Source organism: Ammospiza caudacuta, chromosome 1, assembly GCF_027887145.1.
Source record: "Ammospiza caudacuta isolate bAmmCau1 chromosome 1, bAmmCau1.pri, whole genome shotgun sequence".
Taxonomy (NCBI): Eukaryota; Metazoa; Chordata; class Aves; order Passeriformes; family Passerellidae; genus Ammospiza; species Ammospiza caudacuta.
Window position 1 is genome coordinate 157040194 of NC_080593.1, and position 15878 is coordinate 157056071.

The 15878-nt window shown below is 47.4% G+C and overlaps 1 protein-coding gene across 1 annotated transcript; it reads right to left on the bottom strand.

Moving 5' to 3' along the window:
- Positions 1–1035: 1035 nt before the first annotated feature.
- Positions 1036–15556, bottom strand: MAPK15 (mitogen-activated protein kinase 15). The gene is made up of 13 exons (XM_058817304.1): positions 15488–15556; positions 11909–12007; positions 11570–11599; positions 9405–9495; positions 9142–9272; positions 7425–7588; positions 5769–5908; positions 5302–5359; positions 4410–4547; positions 4084–4189; positions 3379–3670; positions 2994–3136; positions 1036–1610 (listed from the first exon to the last, which is right to left on the bottom strand). Exons 1-13 carry the CDS (start codon positions 15554–15556, stop codon positions 1404–1406), a joined length of 1668 nt encoding a protein of 555 aa, XP_058673287.1. The 3' UTR covers positions 1036–1403.
- Positions 15557–15878: the final 322 nt, after the last annotated feature.

Consider the following 15878-nt stretch of genomic DNA (forward strand, 5'->3'; position numbering starts at 1 on the left):
TAAAGTCCTGCCTTGGCCAAGCAGTGTGGAGTTCATGAGGTGACAGGTCTGGAGCAGCTGAGGGAGATGGGGGGAATAACAATCATTCATCACAGGCAGAGTAAAACCTCAGGGACAGAGACAACAGCTTCAAGTTAATGAGGAAAATGTATCCAAAACCATCACTGAAGCAGGAATATAAAGTTTCCTGTAGTCCCACTGTAGACTGGCTACACCTTTACAATGTCTCAGCAATAGTACCTCATGAAACTTTGCTTTCTGAAAGCAAAACCCATAAAAATGACCCATTATTCATTGAAGAAGACAGCCCTACCAATAGACAGTTTCCCTCTCAACACAGCAAATGCTGCTTGAAAGACAAAGTTGCTGCAGTGCAATATAAAGGATTTATTATTAGAATATTACGTACTAGAGAAGCTCTTAAATATTATAGGAGAACCCACCTGTATTTCAAATTATTTTAACAAAACCAGACCATAATGAATTCTGTTCATCTAGCCTAGAACAGTCATAGAAACAAGTGAAGGGCTGTAAGATTATCTGTGAAGAGTTAGGTCTTCAGAGAAGTTACCTGTTCTGCTCAAAGGAATATCCACCATTTAGGCAGACTGCTGAAGAATCCTGAATCCTGGGATGGGTTGGAAAGGACCTTTTAAAGGTCACCCAGTCCCAACCCTGCCTGCCATGGCAGGGACACCTCCCACTGTCCCAGGCTGCTCCCAGCCCTGTCCAGCCTGGCCCTGGGCACTGCCAGGGATGCAGGGGCAGCCACAGCTGCTCTGGGCACCTGTGCCAGGCCTGCCACTCCACAGGGAAGGATTTCTTCCCAACACCCGATCCATCCCTGCCCCTGGCAGTGGGAGCCATTCCCTTTGTCCTGTCACTCCAGGCCCGTGTCCAAAATCTCTCTCCAGCTCTCCTGGAGCCCCTTTAAGGGGCTCTGAGGTGTTCCTGGAGCCTTCTTTCCTCCAGGCTGGACACCTCCAGTTCTCCCAGCCTATCTCCAGAGCAGAAGGATTCAAGCCTTCAGAGCATTTTCTTGGCCTTGCACTAGGCCTTGTTGAACTTCAGGAGGTTCCCCTGGACTCCGAATATGTCTAAAAACCACTCAAGTATCAGAACAATGCAGTTTTCTGTGGTTTTTGCAGTAATTCAAACAAGGAGTGTGAAGTGGCAGCGTTCACTGCTCTCAGGGTGTGAAAGCAAACACGCTGAGTCCTTGCCTGCTGAGACTGGAAGGCAGAGGAGTGGGATTCCCTTTCCCATGAGCTTGTTCAGAGGAGAGGAGGACATGGTCCTGAGCAGTGAATAAAGCATTTCCTCCTGGTGTGCTCTCCCCTGTTGCTCTTGCCCTGTCAGGGCTGAGGGATGAGCTGTGCTTCACCTGCCTGGAACATCTCCAGTCACTGCTCAGGGTTCTTGGAGGCCTTTGCTATGGGAAGGCTCTGCAGTGCAGATTTACTGATGGTTCCATAGGCCTGTGAGTAGCTGCCCATGGATGCCCTTGGGTCACCTGCAGCTCCCACATTTGCAGTGATCTGGAACATCTTTTTACTGGGCTTCAGAAGGGGACGAACATCCTTGCTGGGACACTGAGAGTTTCTGGGATTCTGTGTGAGAAAGAAAAGCCAAGAAAAGTTAATAAGCCAGAATCAGCTGTCTAGAGTGCAAATAGGACACAGGTTTGGCTTTGGTCAGTACTATCCTCTCAGGAAACAAACACAAACTCAGGGCATGTGTAGGCTGATCTCTCTCTTCTGCTCTTGTCACAGATAATTGGTCAGAATTCCCTAAAGATCCTTCCGAATGCACTGGTCATGTCTACACCTGCATGTGCAGCAAGCTCCTCAATCTCATCCTGGGGAATTAATGGCTTCTCTTTCTCTGAAAACATTTTGGAAGGGATTCCAAATCAGAGGGGCTGAAAGGTGGAAATGCCTGAAGGTTTCTGACAGCCTGGACTAGTGGAAGCTGTTCCTGACCATGGCAGAGGGGTGGAACCCCCCTTTTAGGTGCCTTCCAACCCAGGCAGTCTGTGATGCAGTGAATTTGTGTTGCCTCCTTCCATGCCCTTCCTTTGTCACAAGGTTCCTCCATCACCTCTGCAGGTGCCAGAAGGCAGCAGGCAGCCAGCTCAGGAAGGAAAACAGCAGGAGCAAGAGGTCATTAAAGCACCTAGTGAGGGGTAGGACTTCTCCAAGGAAGCATGGCCAAAATCAGGGAAGAGGAGGAGCAGAGAGGACAGGACTGACACCCTCACAGCTCAGCAACAGCAACTCCTTAGATCCACAGAATCATGAAATCAGAGAATCACTAAAAGCCCTCTGGGCCCATTGCGTCCAGCTGCTCCCCCAGCACTGCCAAGGCCACCACTGAACCCTGTCCCCAAGTGCCATTAAATCTGTTAAACCCCCCAGGGGATGAGGACTCCAGCACTGCCCTGAGGCAGTCTGTGCCAGGGCTGCACAGCCCTTTGCAGGTGGGTTTTTTCCAATATCCAACTTAAACCTCCCCTGAAACCACCTGAGGCAGTTTCCTCTCATCCCATCGCTGTTTCCTGAGGAGACCCTGACCCCACCTGGCTGCACCCTCCAGTCAGGGAGCTGCAGAGTGAGAATGTCCTCCCTGTGCCTCTTCTCTCCACAGCTGCTGCTGCAGCTCCAGCAGCTCTGTTCCCCCAGCTCTCTTCCCTTCTCTGGGCACACTCCAGCCCCTCCATGGGGCTCCTCCTTTCTTGTTGTGAAGAGCCCAACCTTGCCCCCAGGGCTGGAGGTCCCTCAGCAGTGCCAGCACAGGGGATGGTCACTGCCCTGGCTGTCTGGCCACACCGTGGCTGCCACAAGCCAGGTGCCTCTGGCCTCTTGCCCACCTTGGCTCATGTTCAGCTGCTGTCATCAGCACCAGCAGGTGACCCTTTCCAGCTTTCTGGAGCACTACAGGGAGTGCTGTGACCCAGGCTAGCACAGCTAAGGGCTAGAAGTTAAGCTACTCACATTGTAAAGGTTCTGCACACTTGTAGGAGAGAGCCGAGTGTTTGGCCATGTGATTTGTCTCCCTAGTTTCTCATTGTTGGGGATTCTGGACTGTTGAGGTGGTGCAGAACAGTTCCTGATCCCAGCACCAGGATTTGCATTTCCTGCAGAAGGAAAAACATGAGAGAAAGTAGGAAAATCACCAGAACACATTGACTGAGGCAGAGACAGTCCCGTACTCAACACTCATTCACCAGTGTTTTGTTCTTATGTCACTTCCCTCCCACACTTCCAGCCCCTCATCTCACCATGCAAATTCCCCTCATTTATTTTACAGCACTCATACTCTCTTCCCCACACAACAGCCCAAGGTGTGTCACACCCTGGTGTAGGAGGTGGTACCCACTCTGCACAGTGGTGTGTGTGATGGGGTTGTACATCATCACACTCATCTGGGATCTCTGCCCCAAATCCTTGCTCTGGCTGGGCCCGGCAGGCTGGGCCCCAGCTGAGGCTGCAGGGGGCACATGTGGAGGGTTTGGCACAGGGGCTGCTGGCTCTTGCTGCCCTTTCCTGGTGGGTGCAGCCTCTGAGCTGACACCTGGCAGAGCTGTGCTGCACTCAGACTGGCTCAGCTGAATGTTTTCTCTCTGCCCGGGCTCCTTTGGAAGGCTCTTTGACTTCTTTTCAAGGATCATCTGCAGAACAGAAAAGCTACTTAGACTTAACACAGCAATACAGCAGAAAAATAAAACATCAAACAAAGAAGAATACTTATAAATATCTGCAATTTATTTTGCAGGGTAAGTAAGAAGTATAGTTTTGCAACTAGATGATCTTTAAAGTACCTTTCAACCCAAACCATTCTGTGAATCTTTCTCAGACATCATACTTCAGAGATTTTTGTTTGCCCTGTGGGAATTTTACATGTAAAGGTCTCTCAAAGATTAGGACAGTATGGAACTGATCAAACACCCAGGTGTAACGGTGCCAGCAGGTACAGAAAACCCAGGGAAACACAGAGACAAGACAATGACAGAATTTGGTAAGTGTGTGCAAGAATGGCAGGTTACCTGGAGGATTAGGATTTGGGAAAATAGCATGAAAGTACCTCATATAATTTATTTCTATATTCTGCCACAGACAGCTGGACATCATCACCCAAAGGAAGGATCACATCAAAATCCAAAGAGGGCTCCCGGGAAGGACAGTGGAATCTGAGGGAATGAGAGCACATTATGTAATTCACTGACTGGAAACAGATTATTAAAATTTAAACAGGATTGTTAAACAAGCTCATGTAAATAGGGTTGGAGAAAATAAAGAATTAGCTTTGCCATTTTTTCTGTAATGCATTTAAAGAAAATTTGAGCCAAGGGCAGGTTTGTAATGTCTCAGAAGGCATCAGGGGAAGCTGCACACTGGTGTCACTCTCACCTGCTCACATAAGGATGCTGCAGAGCCTCCTCTGCTGTGAGCCTCTTGTCAGGGTTAAAGACCAGAAGTTTCTTCAGCAGATCCAAGGCAGGCAGTGGAGTGGAGGGTGGGAAAATCTCCTCAAATGCCACTCGCTGCCTAGAAGTCAGAAGGAAATTATACAAGCTCTCAGTGTCTAATTTCCAGAGAAGGCAGGAATGACAGCTCCAGGATCACGCCAAGGTGACGCCAAGTGTGCCATAATCACTGAATCTTAGAATGGTTTGGCCAGGAAGGAACCTTAAAGCTCATAATTTCCTAGCCCCAGGATCCCGCAAATCTAGACCTCAGATTATAGAAACATACTTCTCTATAATTCAGAGAGAAGATAAAATTTAAAAATCTTGTTTTGGATTGTGAAATCCCAAATACAATTGTGAATATAATGAAGAGGAAAGTATCTTGAAAAAAATCAGTTTTAAGCACCAAATCTTACTCATATTTTAAATAATTTTTATTTAAGGAGACAACTTAGAGCCCCTTCCAGTCTATAACAGGCTCAACGGCAGCTGAAGAGGGACTTTCAACAAGGGTGTGGAGTGACAGCACAAGAGGGAAGGGCTTCCCACTGCCAGAGGGCAGGGTTAGATGGGATACCGGGAAGGAATTACTGCTTGTGAGGGTACTGAGGGACTGGAAAGATTTCCTGGAGAAGCTGTGGCTGCCCCATCCCTGGAAGCCCAGGCTGGATGGGGCTTGGAGCAGCCTGGTCCTGTGAAAGGTGTCCCTGTCCATGTCAGGGGGTGGAATGAGGTGAGCTTTGAGGTCCCTTCCCACCCAAACTGTTCTGTGGTTCCGTGACTCCAGGGTCCTACATTAGATGATCTGAGACCCACAAACACCTCAGGCTTACCTGGAACTCATGTGCTTAATAACTGAGGCCTTGTACTCCGACTGCAGAGCCAAAATATCTGCAAGAATTAAAACATACTGTAACTGCCAAGATGAGGATTACCAGAGCTGCACAGTTTATGAAGGAAAGCCAACATTTGATATTAACATAGGAAATTATCCACACAGAACTCGGTCGGAGATCTGTGGAAGGGGGATGGAATACTTACTCAAGAATTTTGTAAGCTGCTTTTTGAATTCCTATTTATTAATCATACACTTCATAAACTTGCATTCTCACAGCAACAGATGCAGAGCACCACGACATCTGAATTTCTGATTATTTTAACACTGACATTCAAGATGAGGATTTTAATTCCTTTGGAAAGGTGCCAGAATGAATGAGATTCCTCCTTCCCTGACCCAGCCAGGCTGCTTTCTTGCACTGAAGCCCTTCTCTAGATCCCTTTCCCCACAGCAGGGTCCCACCTTCTGGGGATGGGGCAGGGATGACCCTCAGGATCTGCTCTATCTGGTTCATTGTTGATGTTCCAGGAAAAAGAGGCCTTCCAAGCAGCATCTCTCCAAGAATACAGCCAATGCTCCACATGTCCACACCCTTAGTGTAACTACAAACAGAAACAGAACAGAGGTAGGATTAAATCAAGCAAATATTTTCCTGTACATGGTATTCACATCACCTGCATTGATTTATTCGCTAGAAAGCGTGCTTGGTGACTTCTCAAATATAAACACTCACAGGTTTGAACTATAAATTGAATAACATTTGGGAATCATGAGACTGGCAAGCATGAAACAGAAAGGAGATTTATCCTTCTCAAAGTCTAGTCTAAGAAACCATAAAAGGAAATACATTACAGGGAAATGCTAGAACAAGGTAACATATTAAAGGTAATGCCAGAACAAGGTATTATACCCTTTTCATATGACCAAGAATGAAGATACACATTGTTCTTTGGTCATAATGCACATACAGAGTAGTCACAATTACTTACAAATTACATTTTTAAGCAAAGTAAATGCCAAACAGTGAGTATAGGACAGTTTGCAAAACACCCACAACTAAAATTCAGGATAATACCCCGCATCTACTTATTGACTTTTCTGGCTTTTCATATTTAATTTTTAAGGAAAGGACTAAGCCCAACAAACAGGCAGCTGGTTTAAAATTTGATTAGGGAATATTTCGTGAACTTCTATCAAAAAACACAGCTTCAGTTTGGAAAAGAGGATTCAGGGTCTCAAGCAGATGTTGGAAAGTTGTGGGTTTAAGGGAGAAGACTTAAGTCTGGTGGGAGAAAGGGTGACAAGCAGATGAGCTGCTCGTGTATGTCCATTGACACTCTAAGAACACACCGTGAAAAGTGCATCTTATATGGCTCTACGCAGATATTTACCATATGTATTTTGGTGTATTGATTAGTAGTGCTGTATTAACATTTTAATAATAAATGTAGTCTTGTAATTAAAAGGTAACTTTTGTAGTTAAAATAAAAACTATGTTAGTGGGATTTCTTTAAGAAAGGAATGAGGCACTCGCACCAGATAGCAGCCACAACCACCTCAACCTTTCAGAGAAAAAGAATTTATTGCCCTCTTATCAGAAGAAACGAACTTCTTCCTGCCTCGAAGGTGCTGTTAGGATTCAGAGGAAGAAGCCGAGGATGACCAGACAGAATCCTGTATTTGAATGGAATTCATGCATCATGTATGAAGTGTATGAATATGCAATAGGCTATTGTTTTTAAGGGTTAATCCTCTGTTAACGTGGGTCCTTTTTCGGGCTTATTTTGCCCAGAAAGAGGTACCTGGACTGTCTGTAACTCTTTGTTTTTATTGTCTCATATTGTCCTAATTCAATTTGTCCAAATTACTATTACTCTAATTGTATTGCTATTTTTATAACCATTTTATTACTATTAAACTTTTAAAATTTCAAAAACAAGTGATTGGCGTTCTTCACAACAGGAAGGACATGTCCACCTTAAGAGGTTTTTGTGTTGCAGAAGTTCAATGGTACACTGAGAAAGCAGACTGCTGACATGACACCGCATCTGGCTACACTGACAAAGAAAAGACTGAAGGCTTTCAGACAAAGAAAGGTGCGAGTGAGCAGGGACTCACCGGCGGGAGGCCAGCAGGATCTCGGGCGCTCGGTACCAGCGCGTGGCCACGTACTCGGTGAGCGCGGGGCCGGGTCGGGGCTCCCCCCGCTGGCACAGCGAGCGCGCCAGCCCGAAGTCACAGAGCTTCACCCGGCACTGCGCATCCAGCAGCACGTTGGAGGGCTGCGGGGGACACAGCACAACCCGTCATCTCTGAACAGCAATTACCAAGGCTCTTTTCTAGTCTCACACTTGTACATGTCTTCAGACTTCTCCTCCGGACACAGGCTGGGACAGCTGGGGCTGTGGGGACAAAAGGCTCCAGGGGAGACCTCAGAGCCCCTTCAAGGGGCTAAAGGGGTCCCCAAAGTGCTCGAGAGGGACTTTGAAAACAGCCTGGACAGCACAGGGGGGAATGGCGCCCCACTGGCAGAGGGCAGGGTTAGGTGGGATATTGGGAACTGGCAGAGGCAGGGTTAGGTGGGATATTGGGAACTGGCAGAGGCAGGGTTAGGTGGGATATTGGGAAATGGCAGAGGGCAGGGTTAGATGGGATATTGGGAACTGGCACAGGGCAGGGTTAGATGGGATATTGGGAACTGGCACAGGCAGGGTTAGATGGGCAGGGTTAGATGGGATATTGGGAACTGGCAGAGGGCAGGGTTAGATGGGATATTGGGAACTGGCACAGGGCAGGGTTAGGTGGGCAGGGTTAGATGGGATATTGGGAAATGGCACAGGCAAGGTTAGATGGGATATTGGGAACTGGCAGAGGGCAGGGTTAGATGGGATATTGGGAACTGGCAGAGGCAGGGTTAGATGGGCAGGGTTAAATGGGATATTGGGAACTGGCAGAGGGCAGGGTTAGATGGGATATTGGGAACTGGCACAGGGCAGGGTTAGGTGGGCAGGGTTAGATGGGATATTGGGAACTGGCACAGGCAGGGTTAGATGGGCAGGGTTAGATGGGATATTGGGAACTGGCAGAGGGCAGGGTTAGATGGGATATTGGGAACTGGCACAGGGCAGGGTTAGGTGGGCAGGGTTAGATGGGATATTGGGAAATGGCACAGGCAAGGTTAGATGGGATATTGGGAACTGGCAGAGGGCAGGGTTAGATGGGATATTGGGAACTGGCACAGGCAGGGTTAGGTGGGCAGGGTTAGATGGGATATTGGGAAATGGCAGAGGGCAGGGTTAGATGGGATATTGGGAACTGGCACAGGGCAGGGTTAGATGGGATATTGGGAACTGGCACTGGGCAGGGTTAGATGGGCAGGGTTAAATGGGATATTGGGAACTGGCAGAGGGCAGGGTTAGATGGGATATTGGGAACTGGCACTGGGCAGGGTTAGATGGGCAGGGTTAAACGGGATATTGGGAACTGGCAGAGGCAGGGTTAGATGGGATATTGGGAACTGGCACAGGGCAGGGTTAGATGGGATATTGGGAACTGGCACAGGGCAGGATCAAACAGGATATTGGGAAGGAATTCTGCCCTGTGAGAGCAGTGAGGCCGTGGCACAGGTTGTCCACCGCAGCTGTGGCTGCCCCAGCCCTGGCAGTGTCTGAAGCTGGACAGGGCTTGGAGCAACCTGGGATAGTGGAAGGTGCCCTGTCAATGGCAGGGGGTGGGAATGGGCTTTGAAGGTCCCTCCCATCCCAAATCAATCTGATTTTATTTAGTGTTCAACAGAAAACTGGAGTGAAGGACACCGACCATGACTGAGGTGTACCTTCTGATCCCTGTGAATAACATTCCCTGAGTGGATGAATTTAGTTGCCTTCAGGAGCTGGTAGAGAATGTAACACTTGTGGATGTCTTTCAGCAAATTCCCCTTCTTAATCACAGCATGTAAATCAGTCTCTGTAATACATCAGTAATATACTGACATCAGTAAATATCAATAGTACCATGAGCATTCACTATCAAAGAGGTAACAAAGATAACTCCTAAGAGAGGCTGGGTTTGTCTGGCTGCTGCAGTGCTGGATCTCACCCATGGACTCGAAGATGAGGTAGATGTCCCTGTCATTCTCTGCTGGGATAACATCGAGCAGCTTGATGATATTTGGATGTTCTCCAAATTCCTGCACAGGGAAGAGACCCAGCTGTCAAAATCATACATTTTATTGTGAATTAGAATTATTGTGGCATGAAAATAGATCATAGCTGTCACCAACATTGATAGTTAAAACCCCAAACAATCAGAACATGTCGATGTGAGGGCTGGCTCAGACACTCACGGGCTGCACTGAGGAACTGACTGCATGGAGATCAGACAGAGATACCTGAACACAGGTAACACAGGTAGCACACTGCAGGTGGAGGCCAGCCTCACATTTCTGCAAACTGACACTGACATTTCCCATGAGTGACGTTTGAGAAGCTGACACTTCCCATGACTGACATAATGGGATCCTTAAGTTCATCCCCAGCTTTATTTCTCACTTCCGTGCAGCCAGGGACACCATAAACACTTCACAATACTGTGACATTTTATAATGTGTAACATCCAGGAAAGCTCCCAAAACAACACATTCACCTGCAGCAGCCTGTGGAAACACACCCACAAAGCAGTGAGACACAGCCAGCCCATCACACACTCTGTTTTCATTCTGAGCATAGCCACGATACCCATCCAAATGATCTAAAGAAGGTTTTTACCCAAAAGGGGGTATTGTTCTAGAGATGCAGCTAAATCTGGACAGTGTTACTGGAGTGCTGCTTAAGAAGGAAAATTCCACTGTCTCACACTGCCTTGCCCTGGAACTGATAACAGAAAGTCATGACAAAACTTCAGCCTGTACTAAAAAACCACGTTACCTTGAAAAAAAAACCTTGTTAGGGCCAGTTCTATTAATCTTCACTTAAAGAATAATAATGCTACTAATACACCTACCAAAATGACATTCTAAAATTGGCCTAAATACACCTGTAAACTACAACTGAACAGCAAACACAAAACCTGCAATGACCAGAGCATCAGAGAATCATTGACACTCCAGACTCTACAGCAACTTCTCAATTAGAATAATTGAGATACACAACATAAAACAATAACCCAGTCCATCAAATGCCCTCGTGATCAACATCAAGATTGAACAGAACAATTATTATGCACAGACAAACAAATTAAGACAAACATGCAATTATGAATAACGGAGTATTTTTCACATCTTTTCCTTTCTGAGCCCTCAGTATTGAACCTCAAGAAAGAGGTTTAAAATAGCAGGGGAAACTAAAATTCTTAAAGTCTACTGAGCACCAGAAGTTATGGAAGCATGGGCTGAACAGCACATTAACTTCCCTCTCCCTGCCCTCTTCTGCCAAGTGACTCCTCCTTTCCTTCAGAAGAAAGACCCTTTTTGCCCCTGCTCCTAACTCCATCCATCCATCCATTCCAGGAGTGCTGCACCTTCAGAGATGATCAGACTTCTAAGGTAGTTCATTTCTAAGGAATTTTTATATTTTTAGCTTTAAAGTTTTCAGTTTCTATTTCAGGCTTCAAGAATGACTAAAAAGTTTAAAAAAATAATCTCTTTCCTACTTAAACTTGGCAGTCTTAGGAAATACCTCTTCTATGAGCCCTGCCTCACTTGTGTCCTTAGAAAATCACAATTTATAACAACATTATTCCAAAATATTGATGTTTCTACATGCTAAGTCTAAGGAGGAGTGGAGAGATAACTGGAATGCCAGTGATAAGATCAATTATAAGAGTAGTCTTAAGTTATTCCCTGCAGAACTTCCCTTTTTCTTTTGGTTAGGTTATTTTAAGTGATTAAATTGCTTATAGCATGATGGAGGAAAACAATTTTGGAGTGTAAATCCCTCTCCCACCCCAGCCATCCTCCAATTATGGCAGTTAAAATGTAAGAGAAAATAGTTTCTATCCACAAAGCAGCAATAAGTGACAGAAGGCGCTGATGTGCTGTGCAGCAGACACACTGCTAAAAATGGGGAAAGAGTAAAAACAGGCCCAAATGGAGAGTGGGTTATTCAGGTTGGTTCACCCTGAAAGGCTCTTTGCCAAGACGGTGAAGAATGGAAATTAAAGACTTATCAACACTAATCAATGACTGCTGGAAAACAGTGGGAAGAAAATACTTGGACATCAGAGATACTAAAAAAATCAGAGAGGAGAGGGAACATGGACATTACCTGCAGGAACATAATCTCTCGAAATGTTCTCTAGAAATAAAAAAAAAAACAGTTTATCATCACCTCAAGAGAACAGCAGAACAGAGAGGCAGTTCAATGACAGGGTTAAATCCACTCCTCTTTTATACATGCCATGATACACACAGCTTGATGTTTATTGCTTGTTTTTTATACATGCCATGATACACACAGCTTGATGTTTATTGCTTGTTTTTACCCCAGTATAGCTGCAGACTGTATTGTTATGTGCATAATTATCATCTTTCAGAGACAGAAGTCCTGAAAATACCTATGGAATCCCACCACGTCTCAGAACACATCAGGACAGTAATTTCTAACCTGAGCATCTGTTCTGTTCCTGAAAGCATCAAAAATCTTTTTAACAGCAACTGTTTCTCCTGTCTGGCGGTCAGTTGCTCTCCAGACGATGCCATAGGCCTGTGGAGAGGCAGGACAGGTGAGAAAAATCACAATTTATAACAACAAGAGTGCTGGCAGCTGCACACAGCCTGGGCTGCCAAGGGACCAGGACGAGCTCAGGGAGGGACTGGAGCAGGAGCAGGAGGGATGGGAGCCACGTGGAGGACAGAGAGACCAGGCCAAGGAGACAGACTCAGGACACACACTGAGAGGGCTGGTGTAAGAGCCTGAATGAGGGATGTGGGACTCCAGGTAGCTCTCCAAAATACGCTTTATTGCATACAAAATGCAGTTTATAGTATACAAAATGCAGTTTATTGTATACAAAATGCAGTTTATTCCATCCAAGGTGTTAGAGCAGTCCAGGGTCATGGGCAACAGAGCTGTGCCCACAGCTGTCAGCTCCAGCTGCAGGCAGGCCTGGAGACCCTTTGGTTTTGGTCACAATGCATTATAGACTTTTGTTGGCTGAGCATCTTCATACAGTAGAACCAATCTATACCTTAACTATTATCTATAACCTATCATAACTACTGTAATTACCATATTCATGTTACTGTTCTCCAGTCACTAAAAGTCAGTACATTACAGTTTAAGCTAGAAGTTGTTGTTCAGTTTTCTTGCAGTGGAAAATTCTGAGACCTTTTTTCTACTTGCAACTTTGCTGACTTGTTTGCCTGTGCTATCTTCCTGTTTGCTAAAAACATCTTCTTGTTTGAGGTGGGTTTATCCTTTGTTCTAAGGCATAAAAACCCCTTCTAACTAACACACCCTTTGCCTTCTTGGTTAGCCAGTAAGACTGGCTCAACAATTCTTTTCTATATCAAAACTCGCTTCCATCTCTATTCCTTCATCAGACTCAACATTTAAAAATCTTTCTGCTAAGCACACATATCTGTGAGACTTTCCTGTCAAACTTTCCTCCTTCCCAACAGGTTGGGGTTGTGCAGCCTGGTGAAGAGAAGGCTGCAGGAGATTTTAGAGCTCCTTCCAGCGACTGAAAGGGCTCCAAGAGAGCTCAGGAGGAACTATGGACAAGGGCCTGGGGGGACAACACAACTTGGAAGGGCTTCCCACGGCCAGAGGGCAGGGTTTAGATGGGATTTGGGAATAAATTGTTCCCTGTGAGGGTGGTGAGGCCCTGGCATCAGCTGCCCCAAGAAGCTGGACATGGGATGGGATAATGGGATGGGGTGGGATGGGATGGGATCAGTGGGATGGGATCAATGGGATGGGATAGGATAATGGGATGGGATCAATGGGATGGGATCAATGGGATGAGATCAATGGGATGGGATGGGATGGGATGGGATGGGATGGGATGGGATAATGGGATGGGATAGGATGGGATAGGATGGGACAGTGGGATGGGATAATGGGATGGGATAATGGGATGGGGTGGGATAATGGGATGGGATCAATGGGATGGGATCAGTGGGATGGGAAGGGATCAATGGGATGGGATCAATGGGATGGGATGGGATAATGGGATGGGATAATGGAATGGGATGGGATAATGGGATGGGATACTGGGATAGGGTGGGATACTGGGATAGGGTGGGATAATGGGATGGGGTGGGATAATGGGATGGGGTGGGACAATGGGATGGGGTGGGACAATGGGATGGGGTGGGACAATGGGATGAGGTGGGACAATGGGATGAGGTGGGACAATGGGATGCGATGGACAGGCCGAGGCCAGTGGTGCACAGGTCAGCAAGGCCAGGATCTTGCTCTTGGGTCACAACAACCCCACGAAATGTGTCAGGCTTGGGAGCTGAGCAGGAGGAGTGTGTGTTTTCCACTTGCCAGAGTGGCTGGGACGCTGGGAAGGACTGGTGGTGCTGGTGACAGTGGCTGAACATGAGGTCAGGTGTGCCCAGGTGGCAAGAGGGCAGTGGCACCTGGCTTGTAGCAGCCACGGTGTGGCTGGCAGGTCGAGAGAGATCATTGCCCACATCTGGCTCTGGTGAGGTTCCCAGCTGGAGCACTGCCTCCAGCCTGGAGCTGCTCAGCACAGGAAGGACACGGAGCAGTTTGAGCAGCTGCAGAGAAGGGCACAGAGATGCCCCGAGGGTCCAGGGCTCTGCTCTGCAGCCAGGCTGGGACACCTGGGCTACTCAGTCCAGGGACAATTCACTGTGCTCCTTCAGAACTGAAAGGGGGTGGTAAGAATGATGGAGAGAGACTTTTTACCAAAGTCTGTAGTGACAGCATCCCAGAATTGCTGAGGGTGGAAAAGCCCTCCAAAACCATCGGGTCCAAGCACTAACACAGCACTGTCAACAACACTAAATCTTTTTTTTTTCAATTAAAAGCTGTGTTGTCTGTTAAGGGAAGAGGAACTTCTACTCGAGTTTTCCCTATTCTGCATGACTGTGATCCTTGCAAATGATGATTACTCAGTCTCACTTGTGGTACAGACCCAGTTTTTTCATTTAAGGCCATAGATTTGAATCGGGACTTTCCACAGCCTAGGAGCTGCTTTACCTTTACACAGAAGGATCACATCCTGCTCAGAAATGCCCATTTACTGTTTAAATACTTGTACAAAGCAAAAGAGCAGCAATGTATGATCCCAGTGATTAAACACTCATGTAAGGACATCGAGGAGGCTTGCCCCAGTAGCATGTGTGGTCCTGGAGCATGGCACCAGGACCTTTCCCCCCATCAGACAGTACAAACAGTTGTACAAAGTGCCTCAGGTAAGTGGTACAGCACTACCCTGCTGGCAACTGCAAAACAGCCTCGAGTTGTGCCAGGGGAGGTTTAGGTTGGATATTGGAAAAAACTCTTCTGCAAAGGGCTGTGCAGCCTTGGCACAGACTTCCTCAGGGCAGAGGGGGGTCCCCATCCCTGGGGGGTTTAACAGATTTAATGGCACTGGGGGGGACAGGGGTCAGTGGTGGCCTTGGCACTGCTGGGGAGTAGCTGCACTGCACAGGCTCAGAGGGCTTTTCCACCTCAGTGACTCCTTGACTCTGCGAACATAATGAGGAAAATACTTAAATACTCGTATCAACTCAAGTAAATGATAGCAAAGAGCTGCCAGAATAGTAAAGCAGATAATTCGGGAAGGTTTAGAGACTGTCTGAGGAGACATATCTCAGAAATTGCCATTGGCTTAAGTTTAAAAATACATTTTACGTAGAAGATATGACTTGATGCAGCATGATCTAAAGTGATGGGGTTACAGTAAATGTAGAAGGATTTGGCAGGCATACAGAGAATGTACTTTGAGACTCAGATCTATTTTACTATTTACTTTTTACAGTCCCCCGGAGTTCCCCGGGATCACCTGGAGCTCCCACAGGGCCCTGAGGGACAGACAGAGCTCCCACGGGAGCATGAACTCCCAAACACCCCCTCAGCTGCCCCCGGCGGACCGGAGCCCTCACGGTGCCCTGAACTCCACACGGGCCCCCCGGGCTCTCACGGGCCCTCCGAGCTCCCGCGACCACCCCGGCTCCCCCAGGCCAGCCCCCGCCAGGCACTCACCCCCTTGCCCAGGCGCCTTTTGATCTCGTACTTGCGGTACACGAGCGACTCCACCTCGGGCGGGCTCATGGCGGCGCCTCCCTGTTGGCTCCCGCTGCTATGGCAACGGCACCACGCACCGCGCATGCGCACGGCACACAGCGGGGCCCGCCAGGGGGCGCCGTGTGACCGGGCCCTGAGGGAGGAGACGGAGCGGGGAGAGGGAATGGGGAAGGAGCGGGGAGGAGATGGGAGGAGAGGGGAAGGGAGAGGGGAGGAGATGGGACGAGAGAAGGGAGGAGAAGGATTCTGGATTGTTAAAGATGAATTTTAAAGCAGGATTTGTGTGGTGATTTTTCTGGTATTTTTCTCCTGGGTAAGCTTTTAAACAGTCCAGAAAATATTTCTGTAT

What these genes read in the sequence shown, in the direction of transcription:
- MAPK15 (XM_058817304.1), bottom strand. Translation starts at nt 15,556, where the DNA reads ATGAGCCCGCCCGAGGTGGAGTCGCTCGTGTACCGCAAGTACGAGATC. An exon ending in CCCTGCCCCATCCCCAGAAG is followed by an intron (nt 5,360 to 5,768) that starts GTGGGACCCTGC and finishes TAATTCTTGCAG; the next exon opens with ATATTTTGGCTCTGCAGTCG. An exon ending in CAGCATCCTTATGTGAGCAG is followed by an intron (nt 4,190 to 4,409) that starts GTGAGAGTGACA and finishes TCATTCCCTCAG; the next exon opens with ATTCCACTGTCCTTCCCGGG.